The 23,862-nt window shown below is 37.1% G+C and overlaps 4 protein-coding genes across 4 annotated transcripts; 3 read left to right on the top strand and 1 right to left on the bottom strand.

Annotated features, from left to right (window-relative positions):
* The first annotated feature begins 5,657 nt into the window (after positions 1–5,657).
* Positions 5,658–8,661, top strand: LOC137748517 (derlin-1-like). Its single transcript, XM_068488683.1, has 7 exons — positions 5,658–5,804; positions 6,457–6,592; positions 6,678–6,751; positions 7,009–7,102; positions 7,511–7,639; positions 7,756–7,916; positions 8,311–8,661. Exons 1-7 carry the CDS (start codon positions 5,788–5,790, stop codon positions 8,429–8,431), a joined length of 732 nt encoding a protein of 243 aa, XP_068344784.1. The 5' UTR covers positions 5,658–5,787; the 3' UTR covers positions 8,432–8,661.
* A 659-nt stretch (positions 8,662–9,320) lies between these two features.
* Positions 9,321–10,788, top strand: LOC137748847 (profilin-2). The gene is made up of 3 exons (XM_068489035.1): positions 9,321–9,580; positions 10,132–10,269; positions 10,460–10,788. Exons 1-3 carry the CDS (start codon positions 9,452–9,454, stop codon positions 10,592–10,594), a joined length of 402 nt encoding a protein of 133 aa, XP_068345136.1. The 5' UTR covers positions 9,321–9,451; the 3' UTR covers positions 10,595–10,788.
* A 1,592-nt stretch (positions 10,789–12,380) lies between these two features.
* Positions 12,381–14,103, top strand: LOC137746555 (profilin-2). Its single transcript, XM_068486570.1, has 4 exons — positions 12,381–12,644; positions 12,894–13,031; positions 13,308–13,450; positions 13,888–14,103. Exons 1-3 carry the CDS (start codon positions 12,522–12,524, stop codon positions 13,440–13,442), a joined length of 396 nt encoding a protein of 131 aa, XP_068342671.1. The 5' UTR covers positions 12,381–12,521; the 3' UTR covers positions 13,443–13,450; positions 13,888–14,103.
* Positions 14,104–14,554: 451 nt separating this feature from the next.
* Positions 14,555–17,719, bottom strand: LOC137746554 (glucan endo-1,3-beta-glucosidase 13-like). The gene is made up of 4 exons (XM_068486569.1): positions 17,530–17,719; positions 15,047–16,327; positions 14,926–14,956; positions 14,555–14,831 (listed from the first exon to the last, which is right to left on the bottom strand). Exons 1-4 carry the CDS (start codon positions 17,585–17,587, stop codon positions 14,693–14,695), a joined length of 1,509 nt encoding a protein of 502 aa, XP_068342670.1. The 5' UTR covers positions 17,588–17,719; the 3' UTR covers positions 14,555–14,692.
* Between the last annotated feature and the right edge of the window lie 6,143 nt (positions 17,720–23,862).

The raw sequence follows: 23,862 nt of genomic DNA, 5'->3' as shown, positions 1-23,862 counted from the left end.
GAAAGTGATATGAAATGGAAAAAAAGGGGATGGGGAAAAGGATAAAACGCAAAGGACCAAGAAAAGGGAAATGAAGTGGATCCCACAAGTGTGTCAAGTGGGGTCACAGCACAGCTTGGCAAAGGCTGTCACCACGTTCTCATTCAAAAGCCTGGACGGAAAGGGATTTTATCGGGATCCATTTCACGAAATCTTTCTTATTAACTAATTCAGATTTTTGAAATTTGATTAATGGTTATAAATAAGAATTTATTTTAAAAATTATAATAATTTTAGTTGTTAAATTAAATTTTAAAGACTTAAATTATTTGATGAAGACGACTTGGTGGAAGGGATCTTAGAGGAGCCCTTTCCAGCCTGGACTACCTGGATTGGATTTGATTGTTGTGTGACCATTTGTCTTTGCAAAACGACTTACAACCACTTGCCGGAAATAAAAGAAAGCACTAGAAACTCCCCACGTGGCTTTTCGTTTCTGTTGGCGCCGTCTAATCGGCGTTCAGGACAGTTGTTTTTAATAGAGGCAGATTGTCTGGCCTCCTAATATGGTGTGCTCGTCATATTTTTCTATTTTGTGCGATCACGGTTAAATTATATTAACATTTTATATTAATTTTTTTTATAGAGATAAACAAAAAGTAATATGAATATAAAATGTTAACGTGACTTAACCGTGACCGTACAAATAGGAGGAGGATATGAGGAGAGCACCATAACAGAAGAGCAAACAATCTGCCTCCGTTTTTAATTGGACCAATTTTCATAACACAAATACACCGCTATTGAGAAATCCGGTGCAAATATTTTCACTGTCAACTTGATTAAGCAAAATATGACAAATGATTCATATTTTTAGAAGAAATATTTTTGTTGCTGATTATCTGACTAGCTTGAGCTATAATATGAATCTGGGGTTTGCAGTTTTCATGATCCTCATATGTTGATTTGGATAGTGTTGACGGATGATTGTTCAGGGATCTTCAAGACTCGTTTTGTTTGTTCTGATGCTGTTTCTTAGTTTTGTTTAAAGTTTTTAACCTCTGTATTTAACTCGAAATGAAACACGTACATAATACAACATAATGTCAATATTCTCGTGCTATGAAAGTCCATCCATCTTCCACCGCGTTAACATTATTAACCTTTCATTGGGTGTTGAATTATTTGCTCCTATGACACATTAAGTATGATGACAACTAAACGTCATGAATATTCATCTCATACTTTCAACTATTTCCCTCCCTTTATTTTCTGCTTACTTGTCATTAGATAAGTCATAGGAGCAAATAATTTTATTCAGAAACCTATTTATATCTCATGAAAAGAGTAACTCTAAGTTAACAAAATTCTTTTTTGCGAAAGTCAGTAAAAAATATCTATCGTACACAGTTTTAATCCTATATCGCATGAATTAAGCATATTTCTGATTAAATTCAAAGACAATTTGAAGAAAAACAAAATGCCCCAACTTAGCAATATACGAACAAGTGAACAAAAGATTGGTGTGAATTCATAACAAAAATTCTAATTGGTCCACAAAATTAAATGGTCGACACAACTAAGTCTTATTCAAGGTGCATGCATGGCCCCAAGAAAAAGAAATTTAATTTCTCGAGTGTCAATATTAATTAAAGGTCATATGCAATGTTTTTTGTTGGGTGCATTTTGGAATGTTTTTCTTTTAATCCATTTTGTCACTAGTGGGGGAGGTTACTTGATTTTATTTTGTTTTTAAAAAGAGAGAAAATTATTGAAATTTGAAATGGTGAGTTAGTATAGTTTAGGTGAGCAAGAAAACACATCAACGCTCGATAATCGGCTTCAATTTTTCAAGCTACTATTTTCTTGCGTAGAGCGATAAGGCACAACTCGATAGAAAATTCTCTAATCCCACTAATACACTACAATTAGAACTAACTCTTTAAAAGTGTTTTTAAAATGAGTAGAACTGTTGTTGGATAGCGAAAAGCATTTTTTGACAATTTTTTAAGAAACACTTCAACGTACTTTTTTTTTCCAGAAAGTATTTCCCACAAAAATGTTTATGAACAACAAAAAAGCTTTTTAGAGAAGCATTTTCAAACCGCGAAACGATAAAAATAAGACAGATAATTAACTTGATTAACTAGTTGATTAATTAAACCTTCATGATTTTTTGTAGTAATTAACCTTATCTAATTCGTCACCGGTGGGCAGACATATTGATTTGTGGGGAGCAAGCGTGTAGGTATACCACATTTGTTTGTTTGGCAATGTCTCGTTCAAACCATGATGCTTGTTGCATCGCTACGCTTCCAATGTTTCACTATAAAGCCATATAATAATTGTTTCTCATTTTATTTGTCTTTGCGATAATAAAGGCGTCGGAAGATAGTTTATATGGTAAAAAATTTAAGATTTAAAGTCATGTGGTGAAGTTCGTTAGGGTTTAGGTTCAAAATTAAAAATTTTCTCAACTCTCCATTAATTGTTAGCACGTAAGCTAAATATATGAGAATAAAATGGAGAGTGGAAGAAACTTTATATTTTTAGCCTCATATGTGAGGCTCACGAGCTAACAATTAATAGAGAGTTGACAAAACTTTTAATTTTGGGCCTATATCCTAATAGACTTTATCACATGATTTTAATTTTATTTTTCTTGATACAGGAATTATCTTCCGACTACCCTAGCATTACGGAGCTTATTAATCCAATTAAACCTAACCTTTAATCCCACATCCTTAATTAATTATTAGCCAAAAGTAATAGGCTAATAATAACAACAATATTTAACAATGTAGTACCATTCTGTCGGCTGGCTTTGCTTTGTGTTGCAGGGACAAGAAGCATCATGGGGCTTGTGAGTTTACAAACTTAATTTCATGCACTTACTAAGAACTGATGTAATTAATCCGTCCGCAGCAAGACTAGTCGAACTTTTGATGTGAATGCTTCGTCTAGCATCGAGTACTTCTAGTTGTGTGAAACTAAACGAGAGTTGATAAGTCAACCAAATATGAGAGTAACGAGTGAAATTAAACGAGAGTTGAACTGTTATCAAAATATGAGGGTAAATGGTATACCATACATTAGAGTGACTATCATGTCTAAAGCAACGCTCTTTCTTCTTTAATGTGAAGACACATTAGAACCAAATCCTCCTTATATTTAAGCGTGAAACCGAATGAAAGTCGATCTCTCATCCATCAGGAGGACGAGAGTAAATTCTTTACCATCAAAGCTTTTGGTGTTGTCATTAGGAAACGACTATCACGTGAATCATAATTTTCACTCCTGTTTACCTGTTTTGCATTCATTCCTTTGTTTCTAGTTTTGGAATTAAATAAATTAAAAGAGAATCAAAAGACAAAAACAAGATGATATGAAAAACATAAAGCGGCTAGTGCTATCCATACACTCATTTTTACTTCTCAAACCTCCCTTAATTTTATGTCATCTAATCGAATGAATTGAAGAAGATCAGTGACCAATAATTAATAGGGGTGTGTGAGAAGTAAAAATAGAGTGTGAACAACACTATCCATAAAAACCGGAAGCGAAGAAACTGAGAGTGCGAAAGAAGAAACCGGAAAATCATTGGCCTTAGCTAGCTAGTATACATTGAACGTGCAGTGCATGAACATAGCACACAGCGTATGGTGCATCCATTTCGTTCTAGTTTTGCCCTTTTGGTCTTTTTACAAAACCTACTCAGGTGACTTTTATTTATAACATTTATAGGCAAGCATTTGAGCAGAGCAGCATGGGGTTGCTGGTGAAGATATCAATTAATATATAAGAAGTTGACAGCAGCAGCAGACAGGTCATTCGGGCACACTGTATAATCTCCTACGAAGATTGGGTAGGTTTGGTTTGGTCCACCAGGACCATAATTGGTGCAGTGACGATATTCTTCTAAATCAAACCATAAATTATGGAAATTTAAGACTAACTAATTCTTAATCATGCATTAGGACCCTCTAGAACCCACTGCATAATGATCAATTTAGGTGAAACGTATGATGAAGATATGTCTCCCTATAAAATGTTTCATGCAACTTTTTCTCTTCTTAGTCAATGAGTTGTAGCTTAAATAGAATTGTGACATTAAATCTTATAAGTGGTGGATTTCGAGATCACATCGGAAAAAAAAAATTACTTTGTATGTATTTATAAGTACTTGAATTACTATTTATATTGTCAATGAATTTTAGAGAGTTTTAACGAAAAACTCATGGTACTATTTATTTTAACGAAAAACCACATTTTTACACCAAAAAATCAATCATAATATTATTCATTTTACCCGTTATTTTGTCTCTATCGTTAAAACTCAAAGTTTTCAAATCATTTTCATTAGTTTTTCTTTCATTTTATGGTGAAACCCAACTTTATTCATGGTATCAGATCAAGTTGGTCTATGTGTGAAGTCTGACGCCCACATGTGCCCCACGTCACCCAATTGTATTGTCTGCATGCTAGGCTTGAAATTCACCACACATCAAAGAGTACAATAGTGTAGTCCTAGGCAAATGCATGAAGATGCGCAAGGGTAGACTCGCTCAATGACAAGGGTGGTCAGCTGCACACCCAAACTGTGAAAAATCTCCGTACCAGACTGCATTTGCCCACCCAGTAGTTGGGAAAGGAAAGTTGGTGTGGGGCTGCATATTACGCGGATGTAAGGGTAAAAGAGTTTCATATGGGTAAAAAGAGAAATCTTGCAAAAATTTATAAGAGGTTAGACTACTATTTATATTGCCAATTGGTTTTATAGTGAAGCCCCAACTTTCTTCATGATATCAGAGCAAGTTGGCTCGCGTGTGATGCCCAGTGGCCACACGTACTCTACGTCACCCAATTTGGGTTGTCCACATGTTTGCTTGAAAATTGATCACATGTGAGGAGCATATGAGGATGTGAAGGTAAAAGAGTCCCACATCAATAAAAAAAAAGATACCTTGCAAGAACTTATAAGACGTTGAACTATCCTCCATGTTATCAATTGATTTTATAATGGAGCCTAATGTTCTTCACATTTATCCTTTTCTACCCAAAACTAGTGGCCATATATAGCTTCTCTCTTCCATTTCAACCCCATTTCACCAAAATTCACCCACTTTATCTAAATTTCTTCATCTCAACTTCCTTAATCGCCCTGACCTCACAATTGATAAGATCCACTCACCAACACAGAGATAAATTTAGGCAAGAACTCCAGACCAAGATACATCTCTCCACCAAGGAATTTTTTTTTGAATCTGCCACTAAATCTTATCATATATACAAGGGAAGTGTTATTGACACTTCAAAAATCTCATTCTACACTCCTCACGAGTGTATTTTTCTTTCCAAATATAGAAAATTTAGAATGTAGAATGAGATTTTTGGAGTACTAATAACAATTCCCATATACAAAAGAAAATTTAATCCCATATTGAACTCCTAACTTTTGGGTCAGTGACCTGTAGGCTCAGTGGCCCAGATACCCCATAGCCAGCTGATAACTTTTGGGTCAATTCCTAGCCCAACTTCAATTCATAGGGCTCAACCCAACAAGCACATGCTCAGCCCAATTAACAACCCAATTGCAAGCGGTTCGCACGTGCGAGTACTAAAAAACGTGTACGAAAGCGATGGACTTACAGAAGCTTCCGGTTCTGGGTGGTCGTTTTTGTATGAGCAAGCCTCTTCTTCCCTTGCCTTCAAATCGAAGTTATTAGATCGAACCGAGCAATTAGGAACTGGACAGAGATCTCGACTGGGTCACCGCTCAAATTAGCTTTCTTCAATTCTGGTTCACCCATGTCTTCTCCTGCCGAGTAATACTAATACCCTCTTCTTTCTTCTCTCTATTTCGTTCTCAGATTCATGGATTATTATTATAAATTATTTCTGCCATTATACTTGAATTTATATATTGGGTTTTGATTTTGGTGCTGTTAAATTTTACTAGGTTGCATTTGATGGTGTTTTTGTTTAGCTATATTTTAGTAGCAATTTGAATCCTAAACTTGAATTCAACTGTGTTGTGTACAACATGATAAACCCTTTTTTTTTTTTTTGGAGAAAAGATGATAAACCCAATTTTTAAATGGGAGTTCTTGAGATGCTGGTGTTGGTTATATTAAATGTTTTAGAGTGTTTGCATTGGTTTCATGGCCCTGAGGACTTTGAGTTGCTGCCCCAAGAAATCGGGTTTTTGTGATTGTGGATTGGACAGATTAGCTAAGTTAGGCATTGTTGTGGGTGTATAACTTCCAGATGAAGTTAGCATAGCAACGAGTGGTTTATTGGATTGATGACAATATAGGGTTTGATTGATATATTGTATATGGTTTTATCTTCATAATGGCTCTGCTCTTGTCCACGATGATTGAGTACGATCATCCAGCTATCTTGTGCATCTTATTGTTTTCCCTGAAGATACAGTTGCTCCGATCGCAAGTTACAACCATTATTTGCTTGTTTCAGATGGTATCAGTCACTCCCACCCATAAGCAAGGCTTATGGTACCCTCTGTGTAATTGCAACGACAACCTTTCAATTGGGGCTTTATGATCGGGAAAGTATTGCATTAGTGCATAAACTAGTATTCTCACATTTCCAGGTATGTATCCCATCAGATAATATAAGATTTGTGCTTAGTTGTTAAGATATCAATTGGGGATTTTGAACTTCACCATTCTTTGTAGGTTTGGAGGTTGTTTACAAACTTCTTTTTCCTTGGAAACTTCTCCGTCAACTTTGGAATCCGCCTTCTGATGATGTAAGTAATAGTTCTGTAGTATACCTAGTCAGATGAACTGAAAATAGATCTTTGTCAGTCTATACTTCTGTAAGTAATAGTTATATAGGATACCTAGTGGTACTTCTCCTTTTGAAAGCATACAACTTTCCCTTTAATGCAGCATGTTATCTAGTCGGAGACAGATTCATACTTCTTCAACTAATGGATCAACTGATATTTGAATAATGGAACATGATTATTCATGCACTAATACAAAAATGTTAATTATTGCACAGAGCAAGATATGGAGTTCAACTTGAAAAGGGACCATTTGATCGACGAACAGCAGATTTCTTATGGATGATGATATTTGGAGCCACGACATTATTGGTGCGTGAGTTGTCATCATCATACTTTTGCTTTTTAGTCTGTTTCTTCAGAAAGGTCAAGTCTGTTTTGCTGTGGTGTCTAGGCTAACTTACAATCACATAAGCTGTCTAGAAATTAAAGGGGAATTGATTTTTTTTTTTTTTTTTTTTTTTTTTAACTCAAAAGGCCGATTTTACTTCGTTTTTACTCTTCATCATGTATCCTTTTTATCTTCCTGTTCAGTGTCAATCTACTATTGCAGCCTTTTGTTTCACAGGGAAATATACTATTGAAATTTTTAAACTTGAGGAAGTTGTTGCGCTTTTGATTATGTCTCATATAGTGTAGCTTGATAGGATCTTATTGTCAGTGAATTGTACTCCAATCATATTTCCTGTTTTCATCTTTACTCTTGTCTTGAAATTTTAGGTTTTATCTGCTATCCCTATATTTTATTCTCCTTTCTTGGGAATATCTCTCGTGTTCATGCTTGTTTATGTCTGGAGTAGAGAATTTCCAAATGCCAACGTCAACATATATGGTCTCGTGCAACTTAAGGTACGGACATTGGTATACATTCAAAGTTTCTCTTGGGTGCTTCTGTTTTGTAATTTATCTGCATCTACTTATTCATAATGTCTGGTGCATGCAATTTCTGTATATTGTGATTGCAGGCGTTTTATCTTCCCTGGGCAATGCTTGCCTTGGACGTCATCTTTGGTTCCGCAATTATGCCAGATCTGCTGGGAATCATTGCCGGACATCTGTTTTACTTCTTGACTGTGTTGCATCCATTGGCAGGTGGAAAGAACATATTACAAACTCCGAGATGGGTGTATCCTTACTCGATTCATTTATTTTTTTTTTTAAAGTTGCAAAGTAATTCATGCAAAATCGAAGCTATCATATTGCTATTCATTCTCCTTCACATATCATCTGTTTGAACTTTAGTTTCTTCCGTGCTTGCCTACTGCATTCTACTTGTAGCTCATTGCACTCAAGTTTTAGTTTCGTATTTGGATCACCACATTTGCATACCTAAATAAATGTAGCTCATCCATGTTCTACGTATCATAATCGTCCTCTTTTTGCAGTATAGTTGTCACGCTTTTCTGGGCATTGCCATGCTTTAGCGCTACATGGTAGTAATTGATTTATCACTCGTCAATTAATCATACTCACTTGAAGGTAGTTTGTCCATAAAGATTTCCTTAACTGTTACTGAACAGACGTAAAATAGTCGCAAGATGGAGGATCGGAGCTCCTCCACCAACTAGCAGAACCCAACCACCTCCCCCAGCTGCTGCTGGTGCGGCTTTCAGAGGGAGGTCTTATCGACTTAGTGAGTGATTGTGATCTGCAAAGGGGATGAGATTTTTCCGATCATTTCAACTTTCTTACTTTTGTGGAGGCCGAAACTAACAAGCAGAAAGGAAGCAATTTAATCATAGGGCCATAATTGTTGCAAATGTAAAAAAAAATTCCTTCCCCATTGAGGATACGTTTTCATAGTTTGTTGAACTCGTGAAGTTGTGTAAGTTACTATGAATGCCAATGATGCAGAGAAATTTTTTTACCAATTTTTCGTTCTTGGTGCACCATATGTTTGAATTTAAATACGATAGCTCAAAATTTTGTTACCAATTGATCCAACAGATGATGTATGATAATCAAATTGTCAACTTGAATTAGAAATTCTTGGTGCAAGACGTTCTTTTCTTCATTACAAAATAGACAGGATATTGTCGAGAATGCATTAATAGTATGTTCATACATTCCATTGGCTTACAATGACAATTACGTGTTTTTTATATCATAATGACGGATTAAAGAACATACGTCTATTCCAAAATCGGACTACAACATTAAACAGCTTGTAGTTCTTGGTTATACGATATTTTTTGGATAGTTTGGAGATTTGAGAGAAAAAGAAAGGGAATAGGCATTTCTGTTGGCAATTTCAGGTAAGAGTATGATGGATGGATTTGGAGAGAAATGAGATTTGGGATAAACAGCAATATTTCTCGAACAGAAACAGAGGGAAAATGGTCAAAGTGGAGCAAAGACCAAGGACAAAGCGACACGTGGCAGCATGAATATGAAGGATAGAGAGAAGGGAGGTGAGCCATCAGATGAGATCCATGTTTCTCTCCCCCCACATTTCTCTCTCCTCCCTCTGTTTATAATTTGCTTTCTCAAACTAACCTCAATGGAGTAACCAAACCACAACATTATTAATAACTCCACCAAACAAACAAATCACTTCTTCCTTCAGAAAACAATCCTCACAGCTACCTGTATAACAACAAAGAACAGCACCACAAGCAACACAGAAGACACTCTTGCATTACAAGATCGAGGTAATCGAAAATGTCGTGGCAGACCTACGTGGACGACCACTTGATGTGTGACATTGACGGGCAGGGACAGCATCTCACCGCCGCTGCCATCGTCGGTCTTGATGGAAGTGTCTGGGCCAAGAGCTCTTCCTTCCCTCAGGTCCAACCCTACCCCGCTCCACCTTTCACCATTTGCATGCTTTCCTTTGTGCTTTCTTTTCGGACATGTGTTTCTGGATAATAATTGGTTGTATCGTCACACTGTACACAGAGACGATCTTGAAGCTTCAATCGTCATGGTTATTATTCCAGTCCACAATCTGACAACATAGTATATTACCATCGTCTTCGTTGTATGTATTTGGTGTTCAATATAATTGTACTACATGATTTACTTCATCTGATCCATATATTCAAAATATCATAGGATAGTGATTTCTTAGAGAAATATGTTGCCAAACAATATATGGTTATATTGGCATATTGGGAATCGAAACACACATTCATCCATAAATCGTCGTGATTAATACTACGAGTTCACAGTTTGACACCATAATATACTTATATTTCCGTCTTTATTGTATGTTGGTTGGTGTTCAATGTAGCTGTTTGCATGCAGCATTGTGAATCTGTGGTTGATCTCTTTCACACAGAAATGCATGTGCTTGTGGATTTACTTAGGGAACATTATATATCAATCTTTACTTGCAGTTTAAGCCAGAGGAGATGACTGGTATCAACAAGGATTTCGAGGAACCGGGTCACCTTGCTCCAACTGGCTTGCACCTTGGAGGCACAAAGTACATGGTAATCCAGGGAGAGCCTGGCGCTGTCATTCGTGGCAAGAAGGTACGAGCCTTTCATAATGTCGATAATGTATCAATAACATGTCATTACGTTTTGTTAGCTCAATGATATTGACGCATTATCGATTTCATATCAACAATTTGTTCTTTTGTCCGTTCCATATATAGTCGGACTACACATATTCAATGCACAAGTTTTAGACTAAGATATTCTTCCTACTTTGGTTTCGCAGGGCTCTGGAGGAATCACCATAAAGAAAACTGGGCAAGCTCTAGTATTCGGAATCTACGAAGAACCAGTGACTCCAGGGCAGTGCAACATGGTGGTTGAGAGGTTGGGCGATTACCTCGTTGATCAGGGCCTGTAGGCTAATTAATTTCATACCATGTTCATCATCTCCTAGTATTTCAATTTTGGATTTTATTTTTATTTTTCTATTATTTTTGTTTCGGGGTTTTGGTTCCCAGTCTGCATCTCCTTCATCCAAAACCCTAAAAACTGGTGGTGAAGTTGGTGCAGACAATAACCATGTGACAAGGACTAAAAGCAGTTGTTTGGTGTTTGAAATTGTTCAAATTGCATAAACTCTATATTTTTTGTATCCTTTTATTCCCTCCCTATTTTCCTTAATTTCTTGAAGTTTTTCTTAAAGAATCTCTACGCCTGGCAAAAGCTTGCCAGCACATATTTGCATAGCTGGTTGTGAGTATGTGATTTGGTTTTTTTTTTTTTTTTTTTCCATAAAAATTATGAGAATGTGCTCTCTACACGTTTAGTACAATAATGAATCATACAACTACTTGCATATAAAGAAGGACGTGTCCATGGGATGAGGGAAACTTATCAACAACAGAATTATCAATTTAAAGGTATTTTAAGTTAATGAGATACATGTTAACTTTTTCATACGACAATGCATAATAGACTTAAGATATCGTACATGTGACATTTTGATTGCATCAAAGTTTTTTCTTAATCATTGATGCACTTGTAAGCCACATTGCTAGTTGGCAACCATTGATCTTCAAATAATACATCCTCCCATTTTGGTGTTTGATTAATGGTTTTGCTGGCAAGGGAATACTTGTCATCTTTTTTGTTTTAATGGTGGGGAAAATCCACCATCATGGATTGCGATTTTTTAAAAAGAAATGAGAAGGACCTCAGAATTGTAAGTTGCTGCATGTCCTCACATATCATAGAGAATATCTCCAAATCAAAAAAATGAAAAAGGACTTCTTTGGAAACGTGATAGGACAGAAATCTAAGTTAACTGTTAGGGTTAAGAAAAAGAATCTGATCTAGGTCGACTCGGAGAGATCTAAGAGGTGGAAGAGGGTGGTCGTTGATGAATGAGATTCACTTTGGATTTATGCGTTGTGAGTTCGCGGAATAAAGGGAGAAAGAGATCTAGATCGTTTAAGTTTTTGAGTTGTTGTTAGGTGGATTAGCGTAATGAATTAATTGGGGTAGTATGGTTAAATTGAGTGGTTCGAATCTCTCGGTTCGCAGACTCTGGACACAAAGATTAAGAGTGGATCTCAATCCAACCATTGAAATCTATGAGCGGTTAAATGCCAACCCGAAGAGAGTGATAGAGAGTCTAAAGGCAGTCCTGAGAACGGTCAAATGCCAACCCGAAGAGAGTGATAGAGAGTCTAAAAGCAGTTCTGAGGCTTTGTGAAAGTTTGAGATACTTTGGACTTCCGAAATTAACAAATAGTAGTAGTTTAGGCATATAAAAAATTTCATTAATCAGGCCAAGTGCTTCCCGTGTTTCCCTTTGGAAACACTTATAAGAGAAAACGGTGCTTGTAAAAAAAAATACTCAAAGTGCTTCGCTTCTTACCCCAAAATACTTTTAAAATGTTTGACAAACAACTATTTAAGAAGTATTTTTAACTCTCTAAAAGAATCATCCAAACAAATTCCAGTAATCACACAAATTCCAACCATATAAATATATTGAACACATAATATCTCCTAACTATGTTTTTTTTTAGGGGAAAAATCACTTGATACATCCTTTTTTTTTATATAGGATAAAAAAAGTATCCGACCAAAAAATGGTAAAAAAATTCTGAATTAAATTGATTCACCCTTCAGACAAAAGATAAAAGTAAAAATAACATATTTAAAAACAGCGTGCGTTGTTTGAACGCTGGCTATTGAGTAACAGAGGCTTGAAACGAGAGCTGAATTTCCTCCGCAGACACCCCAAAACCTCCGATTCAGCAGCAAATCCCACCAGACACACACAAACCTACGAAAAACCTCAAAAAAACAGAAACGAGATGTCGTGGCAAACGTACGTCGACGACCATCTGATGTGCGAAATCGAAGGCAACCACCTCTCCGCCGCCGCCATCATCGGCCACGACGGCAGCGTCTGGGCCCAGAGTGCCACCTTCCCTCAGGTACCCATCGTTTTTTCTCACTCTCTTCTCACAATAACACTTCAAATTTTCAATTTTTATGATCCCATCTTGCTTAAATCTTAGATTTTGGTGGGCAAGTCAGAGTTTGATTCAGTAAACAAATCCATTTCTGCGATCTGTGATTTGGGTTTTCATCTGATCGAATCGTTGGATGTTACAATTTTATAAAGATTTGTGCTTAATTATTGATTGATTAGTGTTTTGGTTGTTTTTGTTTGGGATAATTAGTTGAAGCCTGAGGAGGTGACTGGCATTATGAATGACTTCAATGAACCGGGTTCACTTGCTCCGACCGGGCTGTATCTTGGAGGGACCAAATACATGGTCATCCAGGGTGAACCAGGAGTTGTGATTCGAGGAAAGAAGGTAATTTTCATCGCTTAATTTGATTCATTCGTTCCAATACTTACAACCCACATGCATGATTCATGCCTATGCATTTTGGTTTCGGGAAATACTCGCAGATAGAACCGGTTACATGACTTTTAATCAAAATTAGGATTCATGCCTATGCATTTTGGTTTTGGGAAATACTCCCAGATTAGTTTCCATTTCATTTGTAACGGGTTCCAATTGTGCGTATTTCCCTTTAGTTTCTTGTTTTCATGGTTTTTTATCTGGGTTTGGTCACTTTAATTTCAGGGCCCTGGTGGTGTTACTGTCAAGAAGAGCACTATGGCTTTGCTGATCGGGATTTATGATGAGCCGATGACTCCTGGCCAATGCAACATGGTTGTCGAAAGGCTTGGGGATTATCTCGTTGAGCAGGGTCTCTAAATACCTTGGTATGTTGTTCGCTCTTTTACTTGAGAGAAACTTACATACAACTAGGATGTCGCTACAAGCCAACGAAGCACTTTCATGTGGAAAAGTTATAATACATGCAGATTCAGTGCTTGACCAGGAGTGCATTTTTGCTCGCCGTCCTTAAGAAACGGTGAACATTACACCACATTAATCCCCATTGGATGAGTGTGATTTACTCTATTTGTTACACAAATCTCAAAATTTAAACTCATCCAACAACACTTAATGTGGTGGTAATGCTCACAGCGTAAGAGTAGTGAGCAAAAATGCTCTTGTTTGTTTGGCTTGGGATACGATCACGGTGTATCCTAGTTTATGCAAGCTCTTATGCTTTTACTTAGGGAAATCCTCTCGATTTCTATTGAAGTTTTCATCTGCACATCCTAACCCGTCTGCTGGAATTGTTTTGTTGCAGTGAGAAGAACTACCTGTGTTGCTAGCGTTGGAACCTCGTTTGGAAACAAAGTTTGGTGCTTGAGAACTGATGATTATTGGTCTTGTATTATTGTCTTTGTACTTCTTTGATGATTTGTATTGTATGATTTTCAAGTGAGGTGCTTGCCCAATGGATTTCAGTAAATGGATGTGCCAAATTAATTTGCATGAATTTATAGAAATTCTATTTTTATCATGGTTTTTCTCCGGTTTTCAGTGAATGGTTCTTTGTTTACAAGATATGATCCCGGTGTAACACCGTTGAATTCAGGGGAAGCCGTGTTAGTATCGAGTCGATGAAATCTGTGTGGCACCCTTGACTCAGGGGAAGCCGTGTTAGCATCGGGGCGTCGGGTTGATGGAATCTACGTATGTGACATTCCGGCTTCCGTTGAGGTGATGGCGGCCGAAGTTACAGGCACAGTTACGATTGTAATGCTTGGAAGTGTATTTTAATTCCTCTTGCTGAACTTAATCGATTCATAAACTTCAGTATTGCCTCGACGTATTGCAGATGTTCATCGTAGCTACATCGATTCGTCCTCTCCAATTGAGGCGTGAAGTTTCAAAATAAGATGCAACATCTTTAGTTCAAACTTAAACCTCTTGTGTGCAAAAATATGTAATTCACGTGATCGCATCTTCAGAAGACGAAGCACTATCATACAAAACTTGGGGAGCAGTTTGATGTTCAGCAATTACATTCCCCTTGAAAATGGGGCAAAAACTTTCAAACCAACGCCGCTCCCTGCGTTACACTAATCACCGGAATACAAGAATCGCCATTATCTGGTATTCGGGGAAAGAAACGACATGAAAGTCACCAGAAAGCAACTACAAATCCACACCGGAACTCCGCTCATTGTGGAAGAGGAAGAAGTAGAAGATATTGCAGTCGTATTACTTGGCACGGTTTTGTTGCTCCTGTACAAAAGTTGCAAAACAAGAAAAGCTAGGTCAATATGGAGTGCAACATTAACAAACAGAATCCGTAGGGTTTCGTATATATAAAACTTACCCAGTAGTCATATAGATGCAGTTGTCATAGCCTGCAAAAACAGAGGAAATTAGTTAGTTTTCAGCGAGACTTGTAAAAGAAATTCAATTTAAGAGCGGAGTTTGGATCCGTGAATACATACTTGGGTTCTTATCGACCTTGAACCCTGTTCCTCCGAAACTGCAAGCAATATCAGTAGCCCCATTTTGCTGGTAATAACTGTTGAATGCGTACGACGCATGAGAAACGGTATTCTCTGGCTCGAAACAAGGCTGGCTAGGCTGAATAGCTCTACAGTCCACATTCCCAGGACCACAAGCCCAATCCAAGGCATTCTGCAAGTCGAGTTCAGAAGCCTTACTCGAAGCAATGCACCATGTCGGTGTCGTTCCATTTGAACTGGTAACATTAGTCTCTGTAATCATATCCACCGAACTTTTTCCAGTGAAATCCAGGTTGTAGACGCTAGTCTGGTCTGGGTAAAATAGCCCCCAGTTCCTCTCAGATTCCAACCCTGGCTTCCTATTTTCGTTGAACAAAGAGAAGATGTACACATCCAGCCTCTCTCCGGGCTTTGCAGGAGTGCCAGTGTTGTTAATGACATGGCGAATCAAATTGGTATTGTAAGTTTGTGCATTATCAGGAGTTGCAGCTGTCTCTTTAGGCGATCCTTTTGAAGGCCAGCCCGTCTCAGTGACCATAACGTTGATTGTTTTGAAATTCAGGGCCATCAGCGCGTAATATATAGCATCAATCTGAGCATCGAGCATGTTAGTGTATATCAAACCAGTGTTTGGATCAATAACTTCTGACGATGCATCAAATAGAGCGTAATCCAAAGTGACATTGCTTGGAGAATCTCTGTAAGCATAGTATGGATATATATCAACCATGAACGGTGACTGGTTTTCAGCAAGGAATTCCAACAGCGGTTTCAGGAAAGATGCATGGCTGCTATTAAAAGCCCCTGCTGAGGGAGGAAATGATCGGGACAGAACACCGAGGGAATGTGTGCTCGATAATTTGATCTTCTTAGACAGACCAACTTTTTTTAAGGCTGTGAGGACATTTCTCATGGCTGGCATTACTTGGGCAGAGAAATTACTGGAGCTCTCAGTAACTTCAGCTCCAACCGTTATGTATGTGATCTTCGTCCCTGGGTAGTAAGGCAGGATGCTGTTCTTGAGCCAGGTGTCTACATTGGATTGGAACTGTGAAAACGCCAACAAATCTGAATTTGGAACCCCAATCATAAGTTCAACGCCAGTGTTTGCAAAGGCCTTGAGAACTTGTATGTTGGAGTCGTAAATCCTAACATATTTAATGTTATGGAGCTGCACAAGCTGCGATGCTTTGTCAGGCGTCGGAAGATCATCAGCATTTCTACCGTAGCAAATTCCAATGGTACTTCCTCGGCAAACATCTGTCACAAAGATCAACAAGATTCAAACAAATGAAACTCATTCAATTCAAAAATGTCCGGTAACTCAAACACACAAACACCAACTGAAAAGATCGTATGACCATCAACGGATAGTGGTCTTCCAGCCAAGGTCTACCATTAAACCCGAAACCCTATTACCAAGTCCCGTAACAAATTCCTAGTGATAGTTAAACAATGTCAAAATCCATTAATTATTCGGAATAATCGCTTCCTCTCAAGAACAATTGCAGCATCAGCAATGAACCCTTCCAACTGCTGAAATTTCAAATTTGAATACTTTCCACTTGACCATAGCGCATTATACTTGTTGTTTTCATATCATATTGTATATGGCCAAGCCAAGATAGGGTCCCCAAAAGCTCAATTATTGCATTCTCTGTCCAAATGGATATCCCAAAATCCCACCCACATGGAAAAAAAAAGGTTAAAGATGCAGAGATAGTAGAGGACCTTAAAAAAGAAAATCATTAATTTGGCATTGCCCCTTTAAGATCTATATAAATAAGGTTCCAACTTCAAAACAAGTATATTAGGTAACCTTGATAAATACTTAACTAAGAGAAATGCTAGAGACTCTTAAAGTGGGACTCTCCATGCCTGACAGTTTAACGTCAATTCTCGTGCCAACATTATAAAACGTTGTGACAAAAACTGAGAATCTATAGAAAGTTTCGCTTTTGACAGTCTCCTTAGCATCTCTCCTTAACTAAATATACCTAGCTGACCAAAATAAAATTTTTTATCATAATTTGAGCGATAATTTAATCTAATCTAAGAAACGAAGACAAAGGGACTCTTCTTCTTTAAAAAAATATTGAAGCTTGAATACTTTAAGCTCCTAAATTCTTAGAATTTCACACACCATATTGAAAAAAAAAGGAAAAAATGAGAAAAAGATCCCATAATGAGCAATAATGCAGCAAAAATAGTAACTTGCAAGAAACCGCACCGACATTCGACATTTTCCTTTTTTGTGTGCATAATGTGTGTGAATTTCTCTAAAAGCACTTGGTGAAAACAAAGATCCAAATAAGTAAAAGCCAAATAAGAAAAATCACTTCTTGAACAAAGAAATCCCACTTGAAAGCACTTCAAACACCATCATCAACATTGCCCATGAAAAGAGAAAGAAAGCAAAAACAACAGATATAAATAAGAAGAACCCAGAAAGAAAAACAAACCCAAAAGTGTAAGCAGCACTGAAGTGGCAATGAAAAGCCGGAAGAACCCACTTCCCATTTGCTCTCTTTCCTTCTTCTCTCAAACAGCTTCTGCTTCTGCTTTTCTCCTTCCTCTCTGAGCTCCAACCAATTTCTTCAACGTTCTTCTTCTTACCACTTGTGAATAGCAACGGCTCCCTTGTCCCTAGTCCTTTATGCTCTGGTCAGAGTCAGAGCTCGATCATGAAAGCACTTAAGCTAATAAGCACTTTTGGATGTACGTATGCATAGTTATAAGTAGGGGGAAGAAGCTTTTCAGGGTTATTAGTGCTTGTGTCAGCGGAAGGACCGGACTTGGCAGTTGATTATAAAATCTAGTTAATTCAAAGGCATCGGGTCCGTTTGCTTCTGTTTCCCACTGTTAGCTGCTACTGTTGGTTTTCTGCTTGCCTCGATTAAATATTTAGAATATTAGGATTTTAAAGTGAATATTTGCAGGTAAAACTTCTCTTTGTCTATTGCTTTTGGATTTTGGTCCGCTGGGTAAAATCTAGAACTACCTATGCTACAAGTTATCTGTCTCGATCCGGATTCTCTTCTTTCTCATTTTTCCTTATTTTCAGTCTTTTCTTATTTTAACGCTTACAACTAATTCTATTAACATTTTGTATTAATTTCTTTATAGCGAGAGAAAGATTAAAAAAAAAAATGAGAGAACAAGAAGGAAGAAGAAGGGAGGAGATTTAGATTTTCAACCTGCACCAACTAGCTGTTAATAAAAAAAAGTTATCCGTCTTTGTATGTGGTAATAGGAATAACTTCGGAAAGTTGAGGTTTCACCTTTAAATTAAATGTTTCTCAACTCTTTTCTCACACCTCATCATGTACAACAGATTTTTAGGCTTAACGTGTGTAAAACTTTAATTGAGTTACGTGAAACAAGCTTGTTCGCTCAGTATCGTAATAGAAAATTCAGATATTAACTTAAATCAATTGGCGATAAAAGAATTGCTAAATTTCTTTTAAACTTATGCAAGGTTTGTGTTCGTGTTTTTTTAATAACCTGAGTATTTTCTTCAATAAAACCGGGAATGAATGTATGACAAGGCTTGGGAGTTGGGACAACCCCTTTAAGCTTTTAAGAGCACTTTCACTGCATAGGGTAATAATTGTCTGGGCAATTGGGCAATATATAATTATTGTCTTAATGAGTTGTAATTGTTCGAGTGTATTCTTACTTTGTAATGAATTGCTCGAGCAATTAGCGTTAAAAGTTAATTTTAAAATTAAAATATAATATTATGTTTAATTTCGAATAGAATTTAAAATCAATTTCATCACGACATGTATCATTATTCGAAATTACAATTTTTTTTCTTCAGAAGAGTAAGATTAGGTATTTATAGAATATATTTAATTATTTCCCATTTTTCTATTTATATTTTTATTTTCTAATCAAAATTTTAACTAATCTCGTTAAGCCACGTATCAACATCTAAAAATTACATTTAAAATTTTTCTGTATTTTTTAATTTTAACTAACTGAATTAGTATAAACGTTAAATTATTCAATTTAGTGTAACAGATTGTGCCACATGGGCACAACGGTCACTTTTAATTCAACGATCTAGATTTTGCCACGTGTTCGATAACTTGCAACGCGAGCCCCACTAGGCTTCTTTGTCTCTTGACGTGGCATCACGCACATGCATGGCACGTGCTTGATGCAAAATTTTTTGATGCACGTGCATGATGCAAAATTTTTTTGCACATAACCAGCATTATGTTAACATCAGCACAACGTCAGATCACACTCAAGCGTTAGATTGGGCGCAAATTGCATGACTGCTTCATTCAGCAGGCTTGGGCCCACGTTTTGCTCGACTTTTTTCAATGGGCTGAAGCTGCTTTTTTTGGGGGGGGGGGGGGGCGACAAAAAGAGGTGGGCTTGAGCTGCTCTAACTATAAAAACCCAAATGAAACCGATGGGTAGGCCCATGCTTCTAACAAATAAACCTTAATGAACGCATCATAACAAATAAACTCTTGATTTCTTATTTGCCACTCATTATTATGATCTGACTTTTAAAGTTTATTGATGGGTCGAGACCGTCGAGGTTGGAGGCCGTTCAGAAAATTCCAGAGCCGGGAATCCGTCGGTCCTAGATAGCCGGTCTGAAAATTCCAGAGCAGTGAATTGGTAAGTCTAAAATATGATATGGTTGCCGTGCGTTATATACGTGTATATGTATATCTTTTTGATGTAGCTCAACAATACTTAATACAGGAAAAGAAATATGGGGTTAGGGACATGGAAGTTGAAAATCATCCAACACCAGAGCTTCCAAGTGAGATCATATTCACGCATATACTCCCAAGGCTACCTCCCAAGTTCTTAGTAAAGCAGTGCAGGCGTGTTTGCAAGTCATGGTCCTCTCTCATCCGCCACCATTCCTTTGTCACCGCTTACCGCAGCTTTCAGTGCAGCAAGGGTACTACTTCCTTTTACGGAAGGGGAGACGTTTCTTCTCCTCCCAACTAAACCAAGAAGGGAATCTAACACCCGTCACCCGCCTTTCCACCATTTATATTGAACCGAAATATCATTACTTCGGGGTAAGAAGTTTGGGTGGCTTACTGGTTATTGGATCCTATGGTGATGACCCTGTTACCATATCTAATTGGTCCTCTGAAGAGTCTATACAACTGCCCCATGAAAATTCGACCGCAAGATATGCCCGACATATCACATTCGGTTCACTCCATTTACAAACGAGTATAAGGTTCTCCAAATCTTATTGGGTTTTGATGAAAAAGGGGATACTAATATTACGTTGAATATTTTTGTACTTGGTATGGATTATTCATGGAGGCCATTACAAGTAGACGTTGGCGATCTTCCTTTTGATCTCCAACATCCCCCCTTTGACAGGAGAAGTGTGTGTCTTCATGGGGCTATCCATTGGCTACACGAGGAGAATCAAAGTATATTAGTATTTGACCTTGGCGATGTGTCATTCAGAGTTATTCCGCTCCCTGAGGAGTATGATTATACTAGAGAATGGGATGATTATAGTTCGGATCTTCCCTATAACTTTACATATATAGTTGAAGTAGGAGGATGTGTGGGGGTGTTTGTTGACAACTCGCGGAAATAAACATAGCGTTATGGATTTTGAAGGACTACCAAAACCATGTGTGGGTTAAGGAGACTATTCCCTTACTGTCGATAGTGAGACAATACCATGATAGGAAACGAAGGTGGAGAGTTGATTGTTTTGGTACAATTGGCAAAGGTGATGAGCTACTGCTTGAGGTCACTTTGTTTGGATTTTTACCAGGATATGATGACCTCCCACAACATTATCTTTATAATATAAAGAGCAAACATGAGAGGACACTTGATTTTAGTTTTTGTACAGGAATGCGTTCTGTTTATGATAATCGAGAAGAATCAATGGAGTTGATTACCAGTTATGAAGATAGCATCATCCCCCTTAAACTTCATAACTGTGTACAGAATCTAGAGAGAAGAAGTGTTGGAAAATAATAATAATTAGATTTATTGTATTGTTTGGATCTTAATTAGGGTTTGTTAGATTTTGGTCTATATAAATAAAGCTAGTAGTTTAGTACGAAAAATAACACAGTCAAGATGTAGCCTCATTCATGTAGTATTCTCGACAATTTTGTATTTTGTTGTTAATAAAGTTTTGTATTCGATTAATTCGTTGCGTATCCTAATATTCAACTTTTCAAACAAGAAGATAGAGAGAAGGAAAATGAAAACTGAATCTGCAATTCTGATTACAATTGAGTATATATAGTACCTTCCCTGTTTCCTCACCGACTCTAACAAACTCTCACATTCTCAATGGGAACGTGGCATTAGCCCAACGCAATCATGCCACATCTCAGCTAGGGATTCCAAGGCTGAGATTGGTACAACGACGAACGCTCTGCATGCCCTTTGTTAATATATCTGCAACCTCATCATCGGCAACAAATCACCCTTTTTAACCTCTTCTCGAACAAAATAATAGTCAGTATCCATGTGATTAATCCGAGAATAAAAAACAGGGGTTAAGCTTAAAGTTATGGCAGACAAATTATCATAGATTCATAATGAAGAATTGGTGGTTGTAATACATTTCTTTTCTTGATAGATGAATCTTTCTTCTTAAAAAAAACTTAATTATTTTGTACTCTGGATACCATATAAATGGAATCATCGTGTCCATCCCTTTGCCATTGATATATCCACAATGATAAATGTTCATTTTGTTTCACCTCGTAATCCGCCATCGATTGTTGGATTTCAAATAGGTATTTCTTTTTATTTATAATCTGGAAATTGCTAATGTAATATAGTAGTTGACAACATAACTTCTTCAAAGCCAGTTACGTTCTTTTAGAAGGAAAGGCACCCTACAAAAAAAAAATTAGTTAGTAAATCCATGTTTAATATGCGTATCATACATATAAATATATTTTTTTTTAACTTCAGTGTTTTTGTATACATGTTAATGATCCGTTAGATTGTACTTGTTAAAAAACTCTTAGAAAAAAGTTGAGGTTTCGCCATTAATTTACTTGACAATTGACATTTCCTAATTAGTTTTGTGGGTCCCACCAGTGTTTAAAAAAAACACACCCCGAGGTGCACCTAGGCTGCTTTGGAGGCGGGGCGGGCATGAAATCACCTCTGCCCAGCGGGAGTAGGCGAAAACTCACCCCGGCGTGGTCGAGGCACGCCTCCGAGGTGTCCAACTAGCGTCCTTTTTTTCCTTTTAAGTTGTAGAAATCTAAATTTTTTTTAGCTCAGAGCCGCACCTAGCGAAGATGAGATGCAGAGCCGTGCCCAGGGAAGAAGATAAAGACGACAGAGGTGGCGGTGGGTGATTCAAAGTCAGGGAGAAAGAGAAGAGTTGAGAGGAAAGAGAGGAAGGGGGAGATATAGGAGAGTCTCATTTGGTGTGAAAATAATTTAGCCATTGTATTTGTATCAATGGATGATATTAACCTGTCCGGAGATCCCCATGGGATTGGTCCGGAGAAAATTTGCATCCCATATTTTCCTAGATATTCTAATGACATCCCAACAAGAAAAAAATAATAAAAATCCTTTTATTTTTTATCGTTATATATATTATTTTTCTCTTAAAAGAAACATTAATTCTTATTTTTTAAGACTACAATATCCCACTCAAATATTACTCAAAACTAGCAAGTGGCCCTTTACCATAATAGTAGAAAGGTGTTGAACTATTGCAGCGTGAGTTCAAATTTCATCTGTAACTCTAACAAAATTTATTGTTTGACAAAAAAAAAAAAAAAAAAAAAACTCAAAACTGTCATGTACATATGAATAGGCACTTAGGACTCGGTGTTCAACTCTATTTGAATGGCTGTGAGATTAATTTGATTGCTTAGGTACCACATCACGCACAAAAAATTAACGAGGGACGGAAATTGATGAATTTGAAACATAGAGATCCAAATGAAACCGATGGGTAGGCTCATTGCTTCTGTATTACTATTAATAAAGTAATATCTGGGAAATCTTAGCAAACGTATCAGGACATATACACTAAGGATTTCCCCTTTGCCACTAGTTACTGCGATCTGACTTTTGAAGTTTCTTGATGGGTCGAGACCGTCGAGGCTGGAGGCCCTTCAGAAAATTTCAGATCCGGGAATGGTCGGTCCTAGATATGTATGGAGGCCGGTCAGAAAATCCCAGAGCAGTGAATTGGTAAGTCTAAAATATAATATAATTGCCGTGTGTTTTCCATGCTTCCCTCTCTCTCTCTCCCCCTCTCTCTCGGCTTTTCTTCTTATGACTGATTGCATATATTCTTCTTTAAAGTTTTTGGTTTCTTATTGATCAAATTCTTGACAACTAAATTCATCCGTCTAATTTGCTCTTTAATTAAACTTTTGAAGCATGATTATTTGTGAATTCTATATATAGGAGGCCTTTAAGGGTTGAGATTTCCACATCAAACTTCAATGATCCGAACTATCTGTCATGGTTTCAAAATATTAGTCAAATTAGAAATATTTAAGACCTCTAATGGAGTTCAAATAAATTGACGTCCTCTTTGTTCTATAAGAAATAATGAAATTTCGTTGTGACAACTAAATAGGCAAATAATTTCAAATTGAATTAAATTTTTGTGAGCATGATCTATGAATCGAGGCTTACAAAATAGATGATTTAGATCCTTGAAGTTCGTTATGGAATTGGTCTCATAACTAATCTTGATGATTTCTTGTCGTTTGACCTTGAACTCTTACTTTTGAAATTGACACCTGAACTATTTTTTTGGTATATTAACTCTATGAATTATT

Source organism: Pyrus communis, chromosome 10 (assembly GCF_963583255.1).
Source record: "Pyrus communis chromosome 10, drPyrComm1.1, whole genome shotgun sequence".
In the NCBI taxonomy this organism is placed as follows: Eukaryota; Viridiplantae; Streptophyta; class Magnoliopsida; order Rosales; family Rosaceae; genus Pyrus; species Pyrus communis.
The sequence above is the reverse complement of the archived record's forward strand: the minus strand, read 5'-3'. Positions and strand labels throughout refer to the sequence as shown.

What these genes read in the sequence shown, in the direction of transcription:
- LOC137748517 (XM_068488683.1), top strand. An exon ending in TTGGAGCCACGACATTATTG is followed by an intron (nt 7,103 to 7,510) that starts GTGCGTGAGTTG and finishes TTGAAATTTTAG; the next exon opens with GTTTTATCTGCTATCCCTAT. An exon ending in TTACAAACTCCGAGATGGGT is followed by an intron (nt 7,917 to 8,310) that starts GTATCCTTACTC and finishes GTTACTGAACAG; the next exon opens with ACGTAAAATAGTCGCAAGAT.
- LOC137748847 (XM_068489035.1), top strand. Translation starts at nt 9,452, where the DNA reads ATGTCGTGGCAGACCTACGTGGACGACCACTTGATGTGTGACATTGAC. An exon ending in AGAGCTCTTCCTTCCCTCAG is followed by an intron (nt 9,581 to 10,131) that starts GTCCAACCCTAC and finishes CTTTACTTGCAG; the next exon opens with TTTAAGCCAGAGGAGATGAC. An exon ending in CTGTCATTCGTGGCAAGAAG is followed by an intron (nt 10,270 to 10,459) that starts GTACGAGCCTTT and finishes TTGGTTTCGCAG; the next exon opens with GGCTCTGGAGGAATCACCAT.
- LOC137746555 (XM_068486570.1), top strand. Translation starts at nt 12,522, where the DNA reads ATGTCGTGGCAAACGTACGTCGACGACCATCTGATGTGCGAAATCGAA. An exon ending in AGAGTGCCACCTTCCCTCAG is followed by an intron (nt 12,645 to 12,893) that starts GTACCCATCGTT and finishes TGGGATAATTAG; the next exon opens with TTGAAGCCTGAGGAGGTGAC. An exon ending in TTGTGATTCGAGGAAAGAAG is followed by an intron (nt 13,032 to 13,307) that starts GTAATTTTCATC and finishes CTTTAATTTCAG; the next exon opens with GGCCCTGGTGGTGTTACTGT.
- LOC137746554 (XM_068486569.1), bottom strand. Translation starts at nt 17,587, where the DNA reads ATGGGAAGTGGGTTCTTCCGGCTTTTCATTGCCACTTCAGTGCTGCTT. An exon ending in AGTGCTGCTTACACTTTTGG is followed by an intron (nt 16,328 to 17,529) that starts GTTTGTTTTTCT and finishes TCTTTGTGACAG; the next exon opens with ATGTTTGCCGAGGAAGTACC. An exon ending in TGCATCTATATGACTACTGG is followed by an intron (nt 14,832 to 14,925) that starts GTAAGTTTTATA and finishes ACTTTTGTACAG; the next exon opens with GAGCAACAAAACCGTGCCAA.